Genomic DNA, 24,542 nt, shown 5'->3' with positions numbered 1-24,542 from the left:
AGCAACCCTATTATATCAACTGGCCAGTAACGGGTAAAGTAATACCTGATGTTCCCCATGCAAATGCTTGCAAGAGCAGCACAAGAAAACTGAGTGCAAGTAAACCAAAACTTTACTGTCACACGATTGGATACAACTTATGAGTTGAGAGCATGTCCATTCCATTTTACCGTTGGCCTGTTGCCTGCTGCTCTTTCAGCTGCAGGAGAGCTGCTTCAAACTCCTCCTCCTTCTTCCGTATTTCGCTTCTGAGCATTTCCACTGCTTGCACCAACTCTTCATTGTGCGCCCGTTGAGACTCAACCACATTCTCCCTGCAACATTCAAAGCGCTTTGAGTTTACCAGTTAAAAAGCGGAAACTTTATGTTTAACATAATGGGAAACTAGAATGAAACACATGTTCTGCCAGGTATATAAATGTTTATCAGAGGTTTACTTCTTACTGGTCCCACTGAAGCCACCCGAAGTTGAAAAGGCTATATGAAACAGGCAAAGAAGCTGTGGTATGACAGGCCAGGTTTTGTTGAGGCAACAAAGCTTTCTAAATTGAAAACCCAAAATTTACACCTGCATCCTTTAGGAATTCTTCCCAGGGCAACTTTTTTCTAAGGGAGTTCTTCATGTCACAGAGGATTCTGATCTGGGGCGTCAAGTTAGTTCACAAGTGCTGGGCCTCACAAATGCAGTGAGGTAAATCCAGTTAATAGTGACTCCACACTGATCTATCAGTAGTGTGAACAAGCCATTATTTATTTACAAACAAACAAACAAACAACCCCCCTCCAAACCCTCCAAGTGCTTAAAAAACCCCTAAAATAAAATATTAACATTACTTGTTAAAACGGGTATCCAACAATATCCAAAAAGTGATTTAAACCAATTACATAGTAGCTGAAAAGAAATAAAACACACATCTGGATAGGCTTGCCAAAACAAAAATGTTTTAAACAGGTGCTTAAAATCGTACAGTGAATGGACTTGCTTGATGTCAATAGGTAGCGAGTGCCAAAGTATAGGTGTTGACACGCAAAAAGATCAATTTCTTACAAGTGCGGAATGAGTATTATGTGGCAACTGTAATGTTGCCAGTTAGGCAGATTGAAGCCGTCAAATGGGCTTATATGGGGTAAAGTGATCCCACAGGTAAATTAGTCCCATGCTTTTACCAATAATAACACATTGAATTTGGCCCAGTAGCAATGGGCAGCCAGTGCATATCTCTGAGCAGAGGTGCTATATGCTGACAAGGCCTTACTCCCTGCCAGCAACCATGCTGTAGCATTTTGCCATAACTGCAGCTTCTGAATCAAGTGCAAGCAAAGACCCACTTAAGAGTGCATTGCAGAAACCCAGCCTTGAAGTCACATGAACAATCGTGGTCAAGCTCTCCTAGTCCAGGAAAAGCCGCACCAGACCCAGCTGATCTTCCTTTAGGGAGGTTTCTCCATCATTACTGGTGTTCACTTTGATAACCCACTTTTGTTTTAATTTTTTTATTCATTTTATAAATGTACCCACTTTGACACTTATCAGAAAAAGTGGAGAGTTCTCCAGAACACAGTTTGAAGGCCATTAGGGAGGATGAGGTTGGTGGCCTCAGAGACGGAGCCTTTTCCATAGTGTCCTCATGCCTTTGGAATTCCTTCTCAAAGGAACACTCCCAAGTCCCAACTCTTTCTCTTTTTAGACAGACCCTGAAGGCTTTTAAAAATTTGATTTCCAATTGGTCGCATGTTGCCTTAGTATGTTTTATAACTGGTGTTTTTAAAAAGCTCTTGTTAACTGCAACACATTCTGGTTTTGATGGATGTGGTGCTTTATCCTCCTTTGTAAGCTGCCTTGAGAGGACCTTGTCTTTCAAATGGTGGGGTGTAAGGATCCCCAATAAATAAAATAAACACTTTGCTAGCTCCCAGTTATGAAAAAAATGAACACCGCTACACTGTGTCAAAATAATTACAATTGATTGCTAAAACAAGCAATTGCATGTACAAAGTATTTTCATTTCACTCCATGGCATCTCAAGATGAGTCTCCATGCTGCTTTTCAAATAACATTTATTTTAGCTTGGAAAGACTAAACATGGAAGGTCTTGGGGGGTATCTCCATGGGAGCTTCTAAGAGATAATTAGGATATTAAGATCTAAGAGATATTTAATAAATTGTAATGCTTCTGAATATGCATAAATTCACTGTATGGCATAGTGTCACCCACATATTTTTCATGTAAGTTATATGCTCATTATTGAGATTTCATCAGACACGGTTATTTTGAACTAGCCTCTTGAGTTGTATTGTAATAAATTCGTGCTTGGCCTGTAGAACTGTACATATTTGAAACTAACTGTGCAACACTGGATATGAAAATGTTTATACTGTGTGCAACTATCAATTCAACAAATAAATCTCAGTGCAATCCTGTGTATGCCTACTCAATAGTTAGCCCTGCTGAGTTCAATGAGTTAGGCTGCAAGCAGAACAGTAAGCCCCACACTGAATGCAACAGGACTTAAGTAGACATGGTTAGAGTTTAAGCAGACATGGTTAGAGTTGCACATGGTTACTCTCACATAGGTCTGTATAAGATTGGAGGCTTAAGATGTTTACCATGTACCACTGAACAATTTGATAACTATTAATTGATAACAATTATCCACAGGATAATGCATAGGGAAATAATAACAAGCTGAGCCTGAATTATTCGTTTTATGATATGTTATTATCTACATGCTGCTGTTTTTATTCAGGATATTTTAAGATCTGTTTTACATACATTTTTATATTGGAATTTTTTTTTGTAACTTATATGCAGCTTCGTTAACCTCCACAGAGGTGTACGGATAAAATCCTCCCCTGGTCAGTGGTTCAAGATGTGTTGTGAGTTCAAGTCCTGGCAACTGGAAAATCAGCAGATGTGCAATGTGTGTGTGTGTGTGGGGGGTTTGAATACTTAACATTCACTTAAGCTACAAAGCAGTGGTGGGGGGAGCAGTTATTACAAAAATATCAGGGCAGGAAAATGAGCTTTATTATCCCTAGGCAACACATTGGCAAAATATGAGAAGACCAGTGAAAGTCTTATTTCCTAAAATATTCTTAACAGGAGACTTTAAAAAATGTTCCACGGCATTTCAAGAGGCAGTGTCTTGTTATCTCTCTTTACTGTACTCTCCCCCACACTAAAAATATTTTGTGAGCTGCCTACAGTTGGTACCTATTAAGTTGACTAGCCTATATATGCCCCCAGTTCCTGTGACCATATGTTTTCCTATTGAAGGTGATTGACGCAGGTGCTCAAAGCTGAGATCAAACAATATGAGAGGTTATTAACTTCAAATGCTGTGAAACTGGGTGTGTGTGGCATTTTCTTTTTTTAACAGTCCATTCTTTTTTTTAAAAAAACACAACCCACTCTTTTTTTTGCTTTTGTTTCATGAAAGTTTGACTATCCAAGGTACGCTGCTACAAGATTCTTCCGCCCAAAGGCATTAGTATTCATGAGTCATCACAGAATCAACTCCTTGCTCATCTTTATCCAGAATCCCTTGGATAGAGAAAAGGAGCCCACCCCTGCCTTAAAGGAATGCCCAGTGTAGATGTAGTATGCAGTCCAGTTTTAATTCCCTTTAGACCAGGCATAGGCAAACTCCGGCCCTCCAGATGTTTGGGACTACAATACCCATCATCCCTGACCACTGGTCCTCTTAGCTAGGGATGATGGGAATTGTAGTCCCAAACATCTGGAGGGCCGAAGTTTGCCCATGCCTGCTTTAGACTGTCAGTTAACTGATGACACCAAGCAAACAGTTGATGTCGGGAAAATAAAGAAATATAGAAAAGTCATACAAGTTTCTTATCTCTGCTCTTGCTTCCTCAAGTAAGTTGTGTCCATACTTGGGGGGCAACGCTTGTGGAGATTTCAAAGGTCGGATTTCTACATCCTGCATTCTCATTCCTAAAAGAAGAAGGGAGTAGGTGGAATGAGAAAAATCAGAGAAGTATGTTTACTGAAAGGTAAGTGACTAAAAGGAGAGAAAAAATAAGCAGTAATCACACATACTGAGCATTATCTTACTATATTTGTAACAGCCTTGAATTTAAGCCAGGGAAAGCCAATGTGATGCTCTCCAGAAGTTGCTAGACTACAATTCCCATCATTCCTCACTAATGACCAAGCTGGCAAGGGTCGATGGGAAATGGAGTCCAACAACATTTGGAGGACCACAGGTTTGAATACCCCTGTTTTATGGAGAAGGCCCATAACCTAGTGCCTTCATTTGGGGTTGCAATCTATCTGGTCTGACCATTCTTCCATCTGGACAAAATTGTCAGTTGAATGGCAGCAGCTCTACAGGGCATCACTCAAAAGTATTTTTCCAGCCCTGCCCCTCCATACCCTTCTTGCTTGAGATGCCAAAGAACCAAAGCCAAATCTATGACCTTCTGCATGCAGAGCTCTATTGCTGGACCACGGCTCCCCTTATTTTTGAAGCTGAACTAATTCAGGCCATTGGTCTCTCTAGCCTAGTATTTTCCTCTCTGACCATCAGTGGCAATTAACCAAGGCCTCAGGCATGAACCTTTTCAAGCCCAGCCTTCCTTTATGCCAGGGACTGGACCTAAGACCTTCTACATACAGAGCAACTGCTATACTGCTAAACATAATGAACATTTAGATGTCAACATGTATTTTAATTTGAAGGCTGTACTCAAGTAAGTACTACCCAGATGAGACGCACTGAAATTGATGGACTTAAATTAGTCAAGTCCATTCATTTCAGCACAACAATTTTAATATGAACATCTATACCTTTTTAAAGATTTGACTTCATTCATATTTTGGTTTTTTAAACTTGTTCTTAACCTTTTTATTGACAGTTTTAATGCATGTTATAGCCTTTGTAAACTGCTTCAAGGTTTCATTTACAATCAAGTGGAATGTATGCTATGTTAAATAAATAAATAGGCTTATTAAAAATGGTGGCATGGATCCAAAGGCCAGTGAGATTCATTCACAGCATACACACTAGAGTTTTGGAGCTGTTTCCTCTAAAATGACAACCCCCTCCTTGCAATGTTACTTGACAATCCTCTTTTGAAGTCAAGGGGTGTTCCACAAACATTATGGCAACATGGCATGGAGGGCAGCTGCTATTCAAAGGAGAAAAAGTAAAACAAAACCCAGTAAGTATACTCATGCCTTTGGCAGCAAGTAGCTTTTTGGATCCTGGCCAGTTTGTCTAAATTCTAAACATAACAGCATACATTCTTCATTACAGTTAGAAGTCACTGTTGTTTTAGGCCACAGTTTTAGCAGAGAACAGATTCTGAAGGGCTTGCAGGAAAATGGGGTTACAACTTTTGATTTCAACCAAGTTCTGGAAGCTCATGGAGATTTTAATTCGCATTAAAGCAGTTGTATTAGCCTATCCAGTGCTTGACAGTGATGTTAGAATGCTATGTTTCCTCCATTTACAAAAACTTGGCATGCATTGGGCAAAGGCTTTCCTCCAAACTGGGAGGAAAAGGAATTAAAGTTAAAAGATGAGAGACGGCAAACAGTCTGCCCAAAGCATCCCAAGAGGCTAGAATTCATTTGATAAAAATAATAGGAAATTTCCTAGTACATGGAAGCAGGGATATAACGGCAGACCTGGCTGTAACTATTAGGCACTGCTACCTATAATTGTGTGCCAATAAATAAATAAATATCAGAGCAAGAAAGTAAATTATGCAAATGAATTGCATTAAGGGTGATAGCTGAGATAATTTTAATTTGCTTTCAAGGGTCTTGCTTTCCAAGAACCTACTTTTATCTCTTTCATGGGTTGACAGATGAGAAGGAGGTAAATATATACGGTGGCATCCGATGCAAGTCCTATTCAGAGTAGACCCACCAAAGTTAATGGAAACAACTAACATAGGATCATTAATTTCAATGAGACTACCCTGAATAAACTTTGTTGGATAGAACACATAAAGATTTGAGGATTTTAGGAGCAGCTGCAAATAAGTGTGCTGAAGCCAACTCCACATTAAAATTGAGCACTTTATGCTTAGATACTATTTGACCTACGGAATTTCAAGCCTTCATTCTCAAGGATGGAGAACCTGTGGCCCTCCAGATATTGCTGGTCACCAATTCTCATTGGCCCCAGCCAGCGTTGTCCCTCTGTAGACCGAAATCTTTAAAAGAGAGAAGCCAACAAACAAACCCTTTTGATTTAGGGCTTGCTCCAATTAATCACGACAAAGGTTTAATGTTACAAAGCATAGATGCCAAGGACCATCTTTAAGTTGACATTCCTAATCCTTCCCACACAACAGAGTATTCCTCTTGTAAGAGGATGCCTGCTATGATAAATGAGTGTGCTGTTTGGAAACAAGCCACATCTTCTGATTCAGAAGTTTTGATTCTAGCCACATGCTGACTTATGTAAATTCACTCAATTGGTTAATCAACTATGGAATGCTCTCCCCAGGGGGAAACACCTGGTGCCACTACTGGCTGCTTTTAGGCACCAGGCAAAAACATTCATTTTCAGCCAAGCTTTCGAATGAACCCATTCGTTCATTTATCTACTTATTACATTTATACACCACTTTTTCCTCCATAGAGCTCAAAGTGGTATACATGGTTCTCTGCCACCCATTTTATTCCCACAACAGTCAGCCATTAAGCTTCATGACTGAGTGGGTATCCAAACCCTGGTGCTCTGGGCTATAGTCTGATACCTGTCCTCTCTTAGTGGGTGAGATCTGTTAGGCTTCTTTTTACGTCTATCATGTTTTTAGCTTTAATTTTGTTCTTTAATTTATACTAATTTAATTTTTTTGCATTGTATCAAAAGTCATTTTCTTTGTTTTTAAAATTTATATACTGCCCTTCATCTGAAGACCACTGGGCGGCTTACAGTATAAAAACATGAAAATACACCACATATTAATGAACAAATCAATACCCTCCAGCTAAAAAGGCCATAGATGGTATAATTAGCCGAAGGCCTGGGAGAAGAGGAATGTAAAGAAGGAGCCAGGTGAGCCTTCCTGGGGAGAGAATTCCATGAAGCACAGAATGGGCCTGTTCTTGTGCTCCCGCCTTCTGGCTCTCATGTACCTTTCTTTGCGCGCTCCTGGACACCAACACCCTCCACCGCTTTTTTGAGACCTGTATTAATGCGTGCCTGGACATAACTGTAGGGTGTGTGCCGCGGGCCTTGAAGCTGGAGCTGCTGCTTGGTTGAAATAAGCCTGTTGCGGACAGCTTCGTTTTGCTTCTCCAGTTCCCGAACTTTCTCCTGCAGCTGCTCAATCACTTCCTCCATCTCCACGTCGTGACCCAACCGCTTGGGGCCGCCACCGGCCTGCTCAGCTTTTTTCTTGTCGTTCACAAGTCGAATTAACTTGGTGGCCATTCTGTGGGGGAAAGGGGGGGTGGAAGAGAGAGAGAGAGAGAGAGAGAGAGAGAGAGAGAGAGAGAGAGAGAGGGAAAATACAACTTATATAAGATGAAAAAGGTGGTGGTGGCGGCGGGGGGAATTAAGCATAAAAAACATTCTGTTGAAAGGAACATAATCACTGTGAAGACTTCAGTGCAGAACCTGAATAATAAATTTCAGGTTTTGATATAACTATTACTGCCTGTGAAGAACTCTTTGAAGATAATTGAAACCACTGGATAGCAATCTGCTTTATAGCACTGACAAATAACAGTTTCCTAAGGCTTATCATTTAAAGTTTAGTAAAAGGGAGGGACGCATATTTACTCCATATGCTGCTCAAATTTGGAACGCATGACCTTCCTGAGGAACTCTGCATGCTGTTAAGTATAGTTACAGATTGGGGATGTGGTGGGGCCACGTATAAAAGCTTCAGTCCCATATGATATTAAGCTATCCAACGCATGCTTACAATATGTAACACATTCCATTGATGTAGTGCTTCCAGTTTGAGTGCAAAAGTGGAGGACCCCCCCCCCCCTAAATTTCAGTTCTAAAAACAAGTAGGTGGGCAGGCTCAAAGGCAGGCCTTTAATAGCTCATGTCGCCTTGCTACATCTTACGCTTAGCAAATAATACCAGCGTGCTTAAGAGAGGTTTAACAGTTAGCCGTGGGATATAATTGGATGCAGGAGGTATGGTTTTCATCTAGCTTTAAAAGGATACAAATTTTGCTTTTGGCATCTCAAGAGTTGTACCTTTGATTTCTCTTAGTTTTGATAAACATGGGGAAGCCAGAACAAAAGACAGAGAGGGCACATGGGGGGTGATGTAACATACAAGAGCAGAAAACACTTCCAGCAATGAATAGGGTTGCAGAGGGTGGGGGTGGGGTGGGGTGGGGTGGGGTGTCGGGGAAGGACTTGGCATACAAAGAAAGAAAAGGTGGCTTTGATGGAAGAGAGAAGTTCAAGACTTTACAAAATTGGTCGCACATCTTCAAGAGCTGTATCTACTTTATAGGGAGGCTTTTTTCATTTTAAGATATCTAGACGGGAGACTGAAAATAGAGACGCACTTCATTTGTTTGAAATGCTTTACAGTACTTTATTTCTGTACAGTATACTGACAATCTTCTTATTTGAAAGAACAAACGTATACATGCGGAGCAAGTTAATAGCTTTGAGATGTCACAGAATAACTTACTCGCCTGTAAGCTATTATCTAAAGCAGCCTTGTAAAATAGCCCCCAAAAGTTATTAGCTTGTGTTTTGTTTGGTTCTTTCCTCATCACCTACTTTTTACTCATGGAGGGGCTGGTACAAGGTGGATGGAATGCTCTGTTCCGCCTAGGCTAGTTCCTCTTAGGAGTAAGAAGCAGGAGAGTGAATCAGTGTCCCCTGCTCTGTCTGGTGTCTGTTCCAAGTGAACAGCCAGGTGGTCAAACTCCTGTGCACCCAGCACAGAACTGTAGTGGACTGGCAGTGGAAGGAGAAAGCCACAGTCGCCTACTCCCTCAATTTCTATGTTGTATATTCAGTATGGGGCTTCGTCTCCTGCACGCCCAGCCCAGAGAGCTGGCTGCAAAGGCAGGGATTGCGCCACATCTCCACCCCAAGCTCACCATATCTCCACACTAGACACCCTGGGGATTTGCCAGCAGTTTGTTTAGCATAGAAACACAACAGGCTGGTGGCGGAGGAAAGTAGCGCTCCTTCTCTCTGCAGCCAGCCCTCTTGGTTCTTATGCTGGATGCTTAGGATCTTGAGCTACTGTACTGCAGGAGCTTGATAGAAGAGAGACTGAGTGATCCTTCCCTCCTGTGGAAGCCCACTCATTTCATGGGAGGAAATTCCTAGTAGGCTACAGCAACCAGGAGAGTGGTTAAAACCCAAGGCTGTTCTCAAATGTGTAGCAGAAACAAAGAAAAATCAGTTTACAATGAGAATGAGCATCAAAGCCAATTGTAACAGTGGAGAAAACAGGTTAAAGACCAGTTAAGTTGCAGAGAGGGTGCTGCATCCCACATGAGTTTGTGTGTGTGTGTGTGTCTGTGTATAATATTGTTATTATAAGAATAACTTACAAAATTGTCTTAGTATTAAGGATTGTATAAATGTATAATAATAATAATAATAATAATAATAATAATAATAATAATTAATAACCCTAACCCTAACCCTAATAATAGCTGAAAGCATGTAAACAGCTTACCTAACCCAAACTTATCTTTTACAATTCCACTGAGAGGCAAAGGTCCCCAAACTTTTGCTTTAGAAGAAGAGAAGGAAGTCTGACCTTTTAATTTTATCTTCTTGTTTATGTGCATGTTGCTTAAGTAAGAGGTTCTCCTCGTGCAAGCGAAAGTATCGGTCTTCCAGCTCCTCTCGACTGATTCGTGAAATCCCATGTCGAGCCTTGACATTTAGGACCATTGATGGCTCTGCAACAGAGAGGATGTCCATACCAGAAACTTGCTGAATGTGGGCCCTACCACCATTTTCTCAGTTGCTGTTGGAACATAAATTGCTCCATGTTTTCTGTGGAGCCCTGGGTGATCGGAAGATGACTAGAGTGTAACTAGCAAAAGACAGTCATTAAAAGATTTGGGGCATGAGGTCATCAGTATAGTGACAACACACAGCTCTATTCCTTTGTTTGAGGAGGAGTCAAGAATGACTGTGCATGACCTGAATGCAGTAGTGAACTAAATGAGGGTCAATAAACATGCTGAATTCTTTTAAATAGGAGGCCCTGTAGGCAAGGGACATTCGGATGGGGGCTGGACTCTCTCTGAAGGAACAAGTTATGTAGTATGATGATGCTCCTTGATCTATCACTGGCACTAGGGGCCCAGGTCACCTCAGCGGCAAGGGGCACCTATGACCATCTTTGGCTGGTATGCCAGCTACAACTGTTCCTGGACAGGGATAACTTGCCACAATGAACCATGCATGCATTGGTAACCACAGAGACTAGGTTATTGTAATGCACTCTATGTGAGGATGCATTTAAGGCTGCTCCTGAAATTGGAGCAAGACCTGTTCACTGTGCCACAGCTTTCTGAAGTCCACCACATGGATATGCATCAACAGGCCTATTCTGTGATAGCACCTAATTCTACAGCACAGTCTCTATTACCAGTTTTGATTGTTGTGAATGCCCTTAATAACAAATGAAGACAAAATGGTATAAAATGATTTCTCTCTATAGTATATTTGCACTAGACTGTCGCCATAATGTTTAGCGAGGTTCTAAAGGTAGGGACTGAAGGACATCAGCCAAAATCAGTGAGAGAGTCTGCCAGTTCCCTGGTCCAATTCACCTGCCTTGCCGACCTGTTGCTGGCTGCTCTTTACCCAGTGGGGGAGGAAAAGTTGCTCTGCATGTGCTCAGGGGAACTTCTTTTGAATGCAGGGAGCCATTCCAAATTCAGTCACCAGTGTAGAGCAAATCCAGGCAGACCTGGTGGGGGTGGGGGTTGGCAAGTAAAACCCCAGGGAGTGGGAAGAGCCCAGATAGTTGTTACTACTACTACTACTACTACTACTACTACTACTGGTGTGAATACATGTGTTCCAGACTCTGGTATTGCCAAGCTTCCACAAGCTGAAGATGTTTTGTATTACAACTAGCAGCCCCAGGCATGGAAGCCTAGGTATGCTCTCCAGGAGTGCTCAGTTCAGACCCTCTTTTCAGTATCCTTGTCCCTCTGGATAAATTTATCCTTTCAAAGGAGCCAGCTGATTAAAACGTGTAAGAAGTGGAACAAACCTTGCAGCCCTATGAGATTTAGACCTATGTCTCTCACCGGTAGATCCTCTGATGTTTCGTCAGCTGCAGCAGACATGACTGAGCTGTAGATGACAAAACCCAAAGAAAGATTCTCTCTGTAACATAAAATTGCACAAGCACCATGCACTGTAAATTACCGGTACATGAGATTAAATGAGAGTGAAAAGTAATGACAGATTCTGGCAGAACTCTTTCCCTTCATCTTCACCACACAGAAACCACAACACCAGGGGCATCATAAAGTTCTATTTTAAAAGTTGTTTTGCATATAATCATATTCATTCATATAGTTTATTTTTTTAATGTAGATTTTGCAGCTCTTAATTCCAGGTATGCATGCCCATGTAGAGTGTACTTGATTTTGTAAAAAAATGTCAACAGGTCTACATGAATCAAAGGGCTTGTAGTTTCAACAGACAAAACAAGTCAATATTGTGCTTCAATAAGCTTGGACCTAATCTGCTGGTTATACAAGCATGAGAGTGCTATGGTGCCCATGTCCTGCAGATAGTTTTCCCATGGGCATTTGGCTAGCCTCTGTGAGAAAAGAATGCTGGAGCAGGCAGGTCTGACCCAGCAGGACTTTTCTTATGTTTAGACATACAGTACTGGGAAACTGCACAATGCAGAGTAGGTTCCAGAAAGCCACAATTTTAATAGATCAAGGGTGAGATTCTAGAGTCATCTACCTGAAAGTCTACCCCACTGATTGGAGGACTAGCTTCTGAGAAAACACACACTGGATTACACGGCAACCTTCATACAATTAATTGTGGCTGCAAACCTACTTGGGTTTAAGTCCCACTGAAATCAATTAGATTTACTTCTGAGCAAACATGCACAGATTCAAATGGCACAATTTTTGTCAGTCGGGTGACCCTACTTTTATATAACATAGGGATAGAACTGTATCAGTACTCTCTGCTGGATACATCTGGTGTCAGAGACAAGGCAGGTGGCAATCTGCAAACATGGAGAGGGCATTTTCAACTTTAGTGCCCTATCTCCTTTGCAATAAGCTCACCTGGTACATTGCAATTTCTTAAGTGCCAGATAAACACTTTACACCGTTTCTTTAATTAAATTGCTTTAATTAAATTGCTGTTTATTCACATTGCTTGCTTTAGGCTTCACACCCACTTACGGTAATCTGAAACATTTATATACTACCTGGAGCCTATTTAGGTTTTTGTACTGCCAATTTTAGCACAGTAAAAATACAATAATAAAACAAGAGACATAGGCTTTACAACTACTAAAATCACAGTTTAAATACCTGAGTGAGAAATAATATTTTAGCTGCATGATATGTTTGTGTGACAACAAGGAGAGTTAAAAAAATGCAGCATGGGATCACGATATATATCTTGGAACATGTCAGATAATAAGGAAAATGCTGTAGCTGAGTAGCAGAGCATTTGCCTTGTATGTAGAAATTCAATCCCTTGAATCTCCAGATATTTATTTTATTTACTATTTATTTATTGCATTTATATCCCACCTTTCTCCCCAAAGACTTCAAGGTGGTGTACATGGTTCCCCACCTCCTCATTTAATTCCCACGACAACCCTGTGAGGCAAGTTCGGCCAAGAGATTGTGACTGGCCCAAGGTCACCTGGTGAACTTCATGGCTGAGCATGGATTTGATCCCTGGTCTCCCAGGACCTAGTCTGGCACTCTTACCACTATGCCACGTTGATAGAAAGAGACCCTTGCCTGAAACCCTCTGGAACTGCTGCCAGTCAGGGTAGATAATATTGAGTTAGATGGACCAATGGGTCTATATTCCTACCGGTATGAAAGTTCTGAACACTCACTTGTGCCTGGGTTTTTTTTGGGGGGGGGAGTTTTGTTCTTCTGATTGTTTTTGCTCTAATTATGAACTATATGGTGGTAGTGTCTGGATGTTTATTTATTTATTTTTACTGATACTTGTTCACTAGAGAAACCTCCCCCCCCCCCACTATTTCACTTTAAAAAACATGCCCGAGTTTGCTCATTTTCTCTTCCCTCCTCACATTTTTCTTTTTGTATCATTTCATTTTGTTGAACAAAAGTTATATACTGCTTAGCTGCAAGAAACCCCCAATCGCTTTCAGAGCTAGACAATAAAGCTTTTTAAACAGTCTTGTTTTAAATGATTATATGCAAGTCATTCTGGAAGTTTTTTTTTTTGCTGAAGAGTAGGGTAAAAGAAGTTAAATAAATAAAAGTTAGCTTTCAGTTATTTTATTCTCATTCCTTACGGTGTTGCATTTTAATCGTATGCTACCTTGGGAGGATTCCCCTTCTTTAAAAGTATTGTAAAATACATTAAATAGTAACAATGAGCAACAAATACATCCTTCCCTTTTACTGATACCGGTAGCATTTTGTTTTCATAACTGACAGTATACAACATTAGAATGGCTAGACGGTAGGGATGTGGAGGGTAACAAAAAATCCAAAAACTTTTCAAATGAGTTAAATAAGAAGTCATTTATTTCGATTTTTAAACCACCCTTCACCAGTAAGTTGTGCAGTATCTAATTAAAATATCAAAAGCAAAAACATCATTAAAATGCAAGCCAATTCCTTTTTTAAAAAAATAAAAAGAGGTACCAGTTATCAAATCACCCTATGCAAAAACAAGCACCATATCAAATCCCAGCCTAAATATGCATACATTTACATACATTGCAGTTTAAATTTGCATAGAAATATCCCCTTGCCACCTCAGAGCCAAACCCCCTACAAAACCACCCATTTCCTAGACATACCTCCCCTCCCCTGGAGGCCCCAATTCAGCAACTCACAGCTGCCCAGTCCCCCCAGTTCTTCTCCTCCGGTCCGCCTCCGCCCTCTCCGCATCCTACGTTAGCAACCGCCTCCGTTGCTATCCCTCCAGAGTCACTTCCGTTCTCGTTCAAGGGAAGGCGTGGAAAGAAAGAAAGGGGGGGCTTCCGCGCGGACGCCTTTTCCCGCCGCACCATCGCCCTCCCCGCAGAGCCTGCCGGGAGTAGTAGTTCTAAGGAGGAGAATTTCCTTGCGAACGTGAAGCGGCTGAGAACTACTCAAAGTGTGCGCTTCCTAGATAGTCCCCCCACCCACCCAGATTACCGTGAGCGGAAGTTTCAGCGTGCATTGTGGGAGTTGTGGTTCCTCCTGCCAAGCCAAGCTGGCTGTGCTTTTTTTTTTTTTTTGTCCGGAAGGAAGGAGGCTTTTCTTCGCAAGGGCGGGCCTTTTGCATGCGAGGCAAAGTGCGCAGCCCGGGCAGGAGAACGGCATGAAGCGGAGAGGAGCAGGGGAAAGAGAGAAGGATGTCAAGGTAATTCACAACTAGCTCTGTGCAGGTGGAAATATTTAACATTGGAAAATTGCATCTCCCCTCTTTTCTCACAGCCAAGAGCTGCTTATCTGCTCATTGCATTTGCATTTGCACATTTATATCCCCCACTTTTCCTCCAAGGAGCTCGAGGCAGCGCACAAGGTTCTCTTCTCCCCCACCGCACCCCTTTTATCCTTACAACAACCCTGTGAGGTAGGTTTGGCTCAAAGTGGCCCGAGGTTAACTGGTGAGTGGCGACTTGAACCCCGGTCTCCTAGATACTAGTCTGACAGCCTGACCACCACGCCACACCGGCTCCGAGTTGCTCCCTACTGTAATGTACATCGCACAACACACTACAAGCTTCTGCATAGTTCATTTGGAAAGAAGGCCCGCAGATCTTAATACAGTGGTACCTCGGTTTATGAACACAATTGGTTCCGGAAGTCTGTTCATAAACTGAAGCATTCATAAACTGAAGCAAACTTTCCCATTGAAGTAATGGAAAGTGGATTAATCTGTTCCAGACGGTCCGCGGAGTACTTAAACTGAAGCGTTCATAAACTGAAGCAAACTTTCCCATTGGAAGTAATGGAAAGTGGATTAATCCGTTCCAGACGGGTCCGCGGGGTACTCAACCTGAAGCGTACTTAACCTGAAGCATGGGTGTAATTGGTTCCGGAAGTCTGTTCATAAACTGAAGTGTTCATAAACTGAAGCGAACTTTCCCATTGAAAGTAATGGAAAGTGAATTAATCCGTTCCAGATGGGTCCGCGGCGTTCGTAAACTGAAAATTCATAAACAGGTGTTAATAAACCGAGGTTCCACTGTACATGCTTATTTTTAAGTAAGCCCCACTTGTTCTCAGGTAAGTGTGCAATGGACCACTTACCTTACTCTTCGATCATTGTGTATGTACCGATTTCAATGGGGCTTAACTTTGAGTTCAGGATTGCAACTTTGTAGCCTGATCTTTAAAAAATAAATAAATAATTTTTATTAGTTTTCCAATATTTACCTAATATTACCCCAATTATACAAATACCAATTAATATCAAATTAATTCAAGATTTATGCAATTTATTTAGAGTGGTTTCCCACACTCCGTGATCAGTGCATTCATCCAGTTCTTATATTACTGCGATTCGTATTCTTATTAACTTCAAATTACATTTCAATTGATGTATTAAATCTTTTAAATAACAACTTCATTAGTGATTTCTATTAATGTTGTTATATTATTTAACTTCATAGGATTTCAAATGGGGAGCTCAAATTATTAATATTTTTCACAGCATGTTTCAGTCTAAATATGTTCAGTTATGGATTCCTTGGCCTTTATCTGCTGTCCCGTCCTTGAAATCCTTACATTGTTGCTGCTGTGTATTCCCAGCTGAGGTGGAGCTGTATTCCCAGAGATTCTATATAGATGTAGCCTGGTGTTATGTATATTTACTTGGAAATAAGCCTCAAAACTATTGGTATGATTATTTATTATACTTTCCCCCCCATCCTTTGTTTGGTATGAAACAAAATATAGTTGCAATAATTAAAACAAATTAAGCATAATATCATAATAAAATATTGCTAAAACAAATAAATACAGTTGGTTTAGATAAACATGCGTAGTCTTGCAACCTTGTTGCAACAAACAAATTGTATTTGTTTGTCTCTTATATTTATATTCTGCTCTTTGCCCATGGTACCTAGGATGTTATTCATGATTCTTCCTCCTGCCCCCCCCACCTGTGCTTTTATCTTTGCAATAACTTTTTGAGGTAGGCTAGGGAGTGAGATTGTTACTGGCCCAGGATCACTGGGTGAGCTTTATGGCCAAATGGGGATTTGAACTTGAGTTTGCCAACTCCTAGTCAGACACCCAGACCATCATTTTACTCTGCTGTTCACTTAGAAATATCCCACTGATTTAATTGGAATTTATTCCCTATAATAATTCACTTGATTTCAGCCTCACAGGCTCAAAGAGTGATTTCACTATGGTAGCACAGAGTACCTTCCATAAGCTTTGACTGAAGTCCCAGCTGGACAAGGGTAACCTAACTTCTGTTGCCTATGCTCTGCTAAACTCGAGGTTAGATTACTGCAAAACATATGTGGCGCTGCCTCTGAAGACTGTTTGAAAACTTCAGCTGGTGCAGAATTCAGCAGCCAGGTTGCTTACCGGGGCAAGACGGTTTCAGTCTGTGGTGTAATACCTTTGATGGCCCTTGCACACACATGTAGTATCTCTTACAACCTTCAGCCAGCTTTTTTTCTTTAGACATGCTGGATAGCTCAGTCGGTACAGCATGAGACTCTTAGTCTCATGGTTATACTGTAGGTTCGAGCCCCACACTGAGCAGAAAGATTCCTGTATTGCAGGGGGGTTGGACTAGATGACCCTTGTGGTCATTTCCAACTCTACAACTCTATGATTCTATGTCTCAGAATAGTTTGATGACACAGCACACACTTTGCACGCAGAAAGTTCCAAACCCCATCTAAGCATCTCCAGTTAAAAAAAACAAACCAAATGAGGAAAAATCTCTGCCCTAGACCCAGAAATAGGCCTCCAGATGCTGTTGGACTCCAACTCTCATCAGCCCCAGTCAATATGGTCACTAGTCATGATTGATGTGAGTTGTAGTCCAACATCTGGAAGGCACCATGTTGGGGAAGGCTGGAGTAGACAGTCCTTAAGTAGGAGAGCAAACAGCTTCACATCGCCTTATGTAATAATAATAATAATAATAATTTATTATTTATACCCCGCCCATCTGGCTGGGTTTCCCCAGCCACTCTGGGCTGCTTCCAACAGAAATATTAAAATACACTAATTTCTTAAAGATTAAAAGCTTCCCTAAACAGGGCTGCCTTCAGATGTCCTCTAAAAGTCTGGTAGTTGTTTTTCTTTTTGACATCTGGTGGGAGGGCGTTCCACAGGGCGGGTGCCACTACCGAGAAGGCCCTCTGCCTGGTTCCCTGTAACTTGGCTTCTTGCAGCAAGGGAACCGCCAGAAGGCCCTTGGCACTGGACCTCAGTGTCCGGGCAGAGCGATGGAGGTGGAGACACTCCTTCAGGTATACTGGACCGAGGCCGTAACCTCCCCAGTCTTCCAGTCTTCCTTGGGACTCACTCCCTTTCTTCCCTATCTTTCTGAGCATAAATTTCTCCCACATTACGATTTTTTGTCCAGGGAAGTATTTTGCAGAGATGCTCTTGTGAATGAAAATTTTCCGGTGGGAAGGGCCCTGATGGGGCATTATTGGCCTCCAAATGCTATTAATGTGACAGCTTATTGATAAATGGTGTGTGTTTGATGTAATGCATTACCTATATGTTGGAAGCGGTGCACAGATTCGGGGAGGGGTGCGTGTGAAACATAAGATGGAGAGCGTGGCAAATGTTCTCTGCTTTAAAATTCATCACACCGACGCTGGTTCAAATTGCCCCAGCTGTTAACGCAGGGACCATTACAGTAATGGCCTCTGCAAATGAAGGAGAACCAACACACACACACTTTATTACCAGCGCGGTAATTTTCTCTTCATCTGTAATAGCAGCAGAGCCACGTATTGATCAGCCCATCAAGATACTAATCCTCTGTAAAATTACTTGTTATAACTGAAAATGTGTTAATCCAAATCAGCCTGTGTCCTGACTTTCTACTTGCTATTGAATACAGGCCATTAGATCGTTTATTTTTCATGATTTAAGGCCTTTAAACATTGATAACAGTTGGATCTTCTTTTGCGAGAATGGACACTTAATCTTCACTTATAGCCCAAGGATGTCTTCTGGTTTTAAACAGAACATCACCCACTTAATTAAAGAGCAGTGTCTGTCTTGGCAGTCCTGAATTACGGTATGTTGGTGCTTTAGGTTGCTTCGGATTTATGAAGAGGCTAAATATAAAACTGGATGTAAACCTGTGTGTTTATGTGTTTGTGCGCTGTAAATAAGGCCAGGATGCATCTTGCCCAGGTTTAAACACCTGTGGATACAAGGGTTATCTGGACGTTCTGAGGATGTAAGGTACTTAAAATAAATATATATATTGCATGTTTCCCTCACATTTTATTGAATTGTGTCTTACAAGGATAATGTTTCTTAGACTAATGCGTGAAAATCTACCTTAGAGTTAGTATTGCAGTGCAGTATAAGAGCATGAGCCCTGCTGGATATCTAGCATCTCCTACATTAGCCAGCCAGCTGCCTCTGGGAAGTCTGCAAGCAGGACAGGATTGCAAAAGCCTTCTCCTGCTATTGCTTTTCCCGCTGGAGAACTCACTGAAATAACACATGAACATAGAGTCCAAAGGAAAAAAGCCCTGATAACACCATATTGAGCAAACTGAACAAAAACATGGTGTAAACTGAGGAAAAAGGAACAGATATATTTTGTCTTTCTTAGTTCAGACCCTGTGCAGGACAGGGAGACATACAACTACATTAACACTTTCCAAGGAAAGCTGCCTTGGAACTACGCAGCCAATCAGAGTACGAGTTACCCCCCCCAGCAAGAATCATGCCACTCCGGTTGCTAGGCAACACCTTTCCCCATCCCCCTCTTGGACTTGCTGACCACAGAATTAACCCTTAAGGCACACATGGAATGATCTCTGTTGCTGCCCTTCCAACAGTCCCCTCAAATTGAATTCAGTGTGGTATGTTTCCTCCACATCTGGAGGAAGCCTATAGCTATCACTGCTCGTGTCATCCATATTGTTGGACACCCTCCATGAATTGGCTTAATGCCTATTAAAGGCCTCTAAGAAAGTGCCATAATCATGTCTCATGGCAGAGAACTGAATATATTAATTATGCATTGTGTGAAAAGGTGAGTTTGTATTGTTCAACCTGTTTAATTTTATTTTCCATTCCTTAAAGCAGGGAGGCAGGCTGAATCTTCTTTCAGCCTGAGGGCCACATTGGACAGCCTTCCTGGGACCACATTGGATGACCCCAAATTCTAGTACTATGAGAGAGGGAGGCAAAACTTATCCGTATCCACTTTCGCCACACTATGTGTTATGTTATGCACCTCTATCATGTCCCCCCCCCTTACTCACCTTTTCCTTAACTAAAAAAAAGCCCCCACAGAAAAACCATGGGTGTTCAACCAAAAAGGATCTTCCTCTTTCCCTCTTTGGCTCACGTCAGGGCACTCAGAGCAAAGTCTCTGACGAGGATCTTAATTATATATTATAATTAATTATACTCGCCTTGCGGCTACTTCTGGCCACATTCACACCTTACATGTAAAGCGCTGTGATGCCACTAAACAGTCATGGTCCCCCTCCCACAAGAATTCTGGGAGCGGTAGTTTGTTAAGGGTGCTGAGAGATGTTAGGAGACCCCTATTTCTTTTTCAGAACTACAGTTCCCAGAATGTTTTAACCATCAGTCCCTCTTCCCAGGGAACTCTGGGAACTGTTGCGTGGTGAGGAGGGGAGAACGCCTCCTAACAGCTCTCAGCGCCCATTACAAACTACAGCTCCCAGAATTCTTTGTGGGAAGCCATGACTGTTTAAAGTGGTATCATAGTGTATCATGCAAATGCGGCCTCCGTGTTCCTATTTCTTTTCTTTTCTTTTTTAATTCCAGAAGTTTTTAAGTAAGGGAAAATGTGCATTGTTTGTAGTTTGGCAGCTTTTCCTCCATTGTGCTATCATTACACGTGCATCTCTACTTCCTCAAAGAATCAATTCTCTTTGAATTTTGCTCAGTTTCATTGTCTCTTTTTATCAGCTCCTCATCCCACCACTTTTATTTAAGGTGATAAAGTTACTTTACTGCAACTGCGATTGTCACCTCTGCCCTCAGCTAATCAAATAGTTTAGCTGGAGGGAAGCATTTATCTCCTACTTCCATTATTATTATTTTCGTAGCTGTAAAGAGAATATATATATATATATATATATATATATATATATATATATATATATATAATGTCAGGAGAAGGCTGTAACGGTGAAACGAGGTATTGATCTGCTGTATTTGGCAATTTCTTTCTACCTCACCATCGATATCATGTCAGCCTCTGACTGTACTGTGGTTGACCTCACAAATAGCTCTTTATGTTCCCATTGGATTCAAATGATATACTATGCTGAAAACTAAATCAATGAATGATTATAAAGTTTTGAGTATTATTTCATGACCCTGAGGCAACCGGTGCTTCATGAGCTGAATGCTTGAAATGATACCTCGTGTGGTAAAGTAGTTACTGCTGTTTGTGGGGGACGCTGACCTGGTTCTCATGAAGGTGGTTTAGCGTGCATGTGAGCATCACCTCACTTGGTAGTCTTCAACCTTTTCGGACTCGGGATATACCGTTATAACCCAAAGTGCTTTGGGAGATCCATTTCTTAATTTCTACTATATATGTGTATGGTTGTTGTGCTACTGTTGTGACCCACCTTTGATCAGGCTGTATTGGGTCCCTACCCACTCTGTTGAAGACCGATGCCTTAAAATGTTCCTTGCACATAGAGAAACACCACGGAGGTGCTTAGGATAGGGAAGTGTCATTCCTAACTCTGATCTTGTGCCAGATGCTGAGTCCTTGGAGTCCTTGGAGAACAAACCACCAGATGCTCCTGGAACCAAGGCTGAAGATCCCCTTGAGGGACTCCCCTGTGGGGAGATCTGCTGAAAAACCCTTGGAGCTGTCAGAAGAGGAGGTGGAACCACCCCTCAGATCTTGGGGAATGCTGGTGCCAAGGGTCTAGGTCTAGATTAAAGAGTGACAGTGTAGCTTGTGTCTACGGACCTAGAGTTGTCAGTGTGACATTAGTATATTGGATTTGTGGGTACTTGGGGATTGTGATTGTTATTAGCATATAGGAAAGGCAGATACTTTGGGAATGAATTCACAATTAGCATGGGTCCTTGGAGAATCAGTTCGGTATGTAGGAAGGATGGGTATTTGGGGATTGGGGTTGCTATCAGCACACAGGGTAGTATGTAGTATCAGAAACTGAAGAACAGCATTGATGCAGAAGAAATATTCATGTATTTATAAATATCCTTGCCAGCACTTGCCTTCCTACTATCTTCCCTCCTTCATCACACATAATCAAGGTTGATGGGCTATTTATTTGAAGTCTCATAAAGGTCTAGCATTTTGTTTGTTGGCTAGAATTTAGTGTTGGGCATACATTGGACTGATACAAAGGATGGAAGGCAGTGATGTTTATATAATAAACAAGATACTTTTCTCCCCTCCCGCAAGTATTTTATATGTTAATGCAGGCAAAGGTAGATGAGTTCACATCACTTAAATGTGAACCACAAGCATGCAGATCCTTGGCTGCAAATGGTTTTAAAATAAGGTTATGCAAAGCAGTGGTGTTTTGTGTTTGATCATCTGCTAGGAATCATCATTCTTTCCAAGCTCTGCTTTGGAGGGGGAAAGTGGTAGTTAAATTAAGCTTGTTGATGCAATCTCTAATTGAAATTATTAGGATTTTAAAACAACAACAACAACAACAACAACACAGTGCAAAACATTGCTTCGATTCTGTAATAAATAAGGCCATCTTCTAATCTTAACACATTCACTCACCATGTCAGAGCTCCAACAATATAAGAATTAGCCAGGTTTATGGAAAAAGAGGTTCTCTTTTACTTTTTAACACCCTCATGCTAAAAGCCTTGCATGAAGATTCAAACCAAATGCAAGGAAGTAGGTAGTTCTTGCATAAGAGGTTTCACATGCAGAAGCAGGTGAATTGCAATGGGACAGGCGTAGGGAGTCTGTGGTTCTCCAGATGTTGGTGGATTCCAGCTCCCACCAGCCCCAGCCAGCTGTTGGGATTCATAGTTCAAGAACATCTGGGGGCCATAGATTCCCCAGCCCTGCTCTAAGACTTACAGCAGTGTGGTGTAGTTGTTAGAGCGTTGGCCCCATATTGTGACGACCCAAGTTCAACTCTCCATTCAGCAATGAATTTTCACTGGGTGACTTTGAGTCAGTCACTCTGGCATACCCTCTCAGCCTAAACCTGTTGGGAGGATAAAATGGAGTGGGGAAACCGCATATGCCACTCTGAGCTCCTTGTGAGATATAAATATCAGTCAATCTATAATGAAATGGTGTGGACCCTTGGGTAGGTCATTAGCAGTTGAAATTCTGTCACACCACTAAGTTTGCCCCTGACTGTTGCAGGCCAGAGTTCAGGTTGATCTCCCTCTCCTCTCTTTGCAAAGAAATGACACGTTAATGGGATTTTTAAAAGAAGTATGCTATTTACTGTGTAGCATTGACAATGCTTGAGATAGATTCTTAATGCACAATTGCTGACAAGATGTGCTGCTTGTTTCATGCTTGGATTGTGGCATCAGTGACAAACTCCTCATATAGTTTTCAGGCCCATTAATGACCGGGCTACAATCCTGTTTACCAGAGCGCACATCCTATTGAACGCAGTGGTGATTACTTCTGAGTAGGCACACATAGGTTACCAAAGTTTACTTCTAATAAGGAACAACAACAGGGAAACAACTGAATTATCCACCTTGCATTTTACGTTTGTTTGGCTGGTCTTTGCCTGTGATGAAATGTGGTCCTCATAATCAGAGTTGCTTGCTGAAAATGTAGATTTATTATTATTATTTTGCTGAGAGCAAAAACAAAAACATTTTGTTTTCTAAAATAAATCAGTTTTTGGAAAGCAAGTTTTCTGTTCCTTCAAACGAAAGAGAGACTAAAGGTGGAGGGGAAAGCTGCCAGTAGACTTTGTTTAACTGTATACTTTGCATGCATTTGTAATCTGAAATAGGAAAGGAAGGGGAAAAAAGCCCACCCTGCGCATAGCCCCACTTGAGCTAGACAGCTTGAATGGCATACTGTCAGTTGGGCTGTTCATGAATTGGCAGTGGTCTCATTTAGGACCTTCGGATATGTGTCTGCCTGGACAGAATGAGAGCACTTTGCATGTTCTTCCAAAGACAACCACTCCTTGCTGTTTTGCCGCAGGCAACGGAGCATGACAGTTGCCCTTCATTGCTGTCTTCTCTGAGCTTAACCTTTGACCCTCCGCTTAGTCGCCGTGCAACGGTTGGAGCAGGCCGAGATGTTCGTGAATTGACGGGCATCGGCCTGCAACGTGCTTGTCATTATTTGACTGTCAAGAGTAGCTTGCCATTGGGTTCCATCAAGGTTTGAAACCTATGTGCAGCAGCCCATATTACTTAACTTCCAGGGCTGTCAATGGGATGACCAAATGTGCATAGAAAAATAGGCATGTTGAATACATCTTGAGTCGCATCATTGGAATATTCCTTTTCTTCTTTATGCCTTCCTGGTGCACGTACTTGCTAAATGTATTCGGATGGCTTTCTTGGGGCCATGAGGTTGAATCTGTTGCCAGAGTAGTGCTTTTTAAAAGAAAAAAAAGAAAAGGAAAGGAAAGAAATCTCTGTGTGTATTGGGGGAAAGCAGTGAACTGTTTTCTCTTGTGGTCTAAGTTTCAAACGGCACACGATTGAGATTTGAGCAGCTCTGCCAGTTAAATTCTCAGCTTCACTTACATATCCTATCAGCTTTCTAGCTGTCGGTGTAAGTAGCTAGATACTAGACCAGTGGTGCCTGAGCTTAGCTGTCAAAGTGGAATGTTCATTTTGAAGGACTCAGTAATGTGATCTAAGGAGGAGGGGGGAGAGAAAGAACGCATGTGGGGTCAAGCTTGTGCAATTCTGTGAACACTTTAAAATGGCAGAAGTAGTACTTGCTTCAAGTTTTGGTATCTTTATTGATTCCCTTTTCCTCTCTTTCTCTTTCCAGGACTCCCCAGTTTTAGAAGCGGAATAAATTGTAGTCAATTAATTTTAAAGTGGTACAGGCAGCTTTTGAAAAGAAACCCAAGAGTAGATAACAGTGCTTAGCGGGGTCTGAAAGTTCAAGGCCTTGATGACAAGCACAGGATAGGCAGGGGAAGAGCAAGGGTTCCTTCAAGTCACCTGGTTCCATGGGTGTAGACAGGATTTGTGT

General features: G+C 41.7%; 2 protein-coding genes across 19 annotated transcripts in view; one reads left to right on the top strand and one right to left on the bottom strand.

The window, feature by feature from the left end:
- Positions 1–14,161, bottom strand: part of RPGRIP1L (RPGRIP1 like) — a 72,453-nt gene extending 58,292 nt beyond the window's left edge. For 2 of the 6 annotated variants that reach the window (XR_015950517.1, XM_035119297.3), the window contains exons 1-6: positions 14,032–14,161; positions 11,215–11,297; positions 9,739–9,883; positions 7,119–7,417; positions 3,848–3,956; positions 171–314 (exon numbers count right to left, since the gene is read on the bottom strand). Coding sequence is in view for 5 of the 6 variants with exons in the window: in XM_035119297.3 (XP_034975188.3) it covers positions 171–314; positions 3,848–3,956; positions 7,119–7,417; positions 9,739–9,883; positions 11,215–11,290 (773 nt within the window). In the remaining variant the exon portion in view is untranslated. Of the gene's footprint in view, positions 1–170; positions 315–3,847; positions 3,957–7,118; positions 7,418–9,738; positions 9,884–11,214; positions 11,331–13,995 lie in introns of all 6 variants that reach the window. The other 4 variants (XM_088671943.1, XM_035119298.3, XM_088671942.1 and 1 more) reach the window with 4 other exon arrangements.
- A 178-nt stretch (positions 14,162–14,339) lies between these two features.
- Positions 14,340–24,542, top strand: part of FTO (FTO alpha-ketoglutarate dependent dioxygenase) — a 528,974-nt gene continuing 518,771 nt past the window's right edge. For 8 of the 13 annotated variants that reach the window (XM_088671937.1, XM_088671934.1, XM_088671932.1 and 5 more), the window contains exon 1: positions 14,340–14,543. In XM_088671937.1, the coding sequence (XP_088528063.1) occupies positions 14,502–14,543 (42 nt within the window). In that variant the 5' untranslated portion in view covers positions 14,340–14,501. The remainder of the gene's footprint in view (positions 14,544–24,542) is intronic. The other 5 variants (XM_088671936.1, XM_035119024.3, XM_088671933.1 and 2 more) reach the window with 4 other exon arrangements.

Source organism: Zootoca vivipara, chromosome 6, assembly GCF_965207765.1.
Source record: "Zootoca vivipara chromosome 6, rZooViv2.hap1.1, whole genome shotgun sequence".
Taxonomy (NCBI): domain Eukaryota; kingdom Metazoa; phylum Chordata; class Lepidosauria; order Squamata; family Lacertidae; genus Zootoca; species Zootoca vivipara.
The sequence above is the reverse complement of the archived record's forward strand: the minus strand, read 5'-3'. Positions and strand labels throughout refer to the sequence as shown.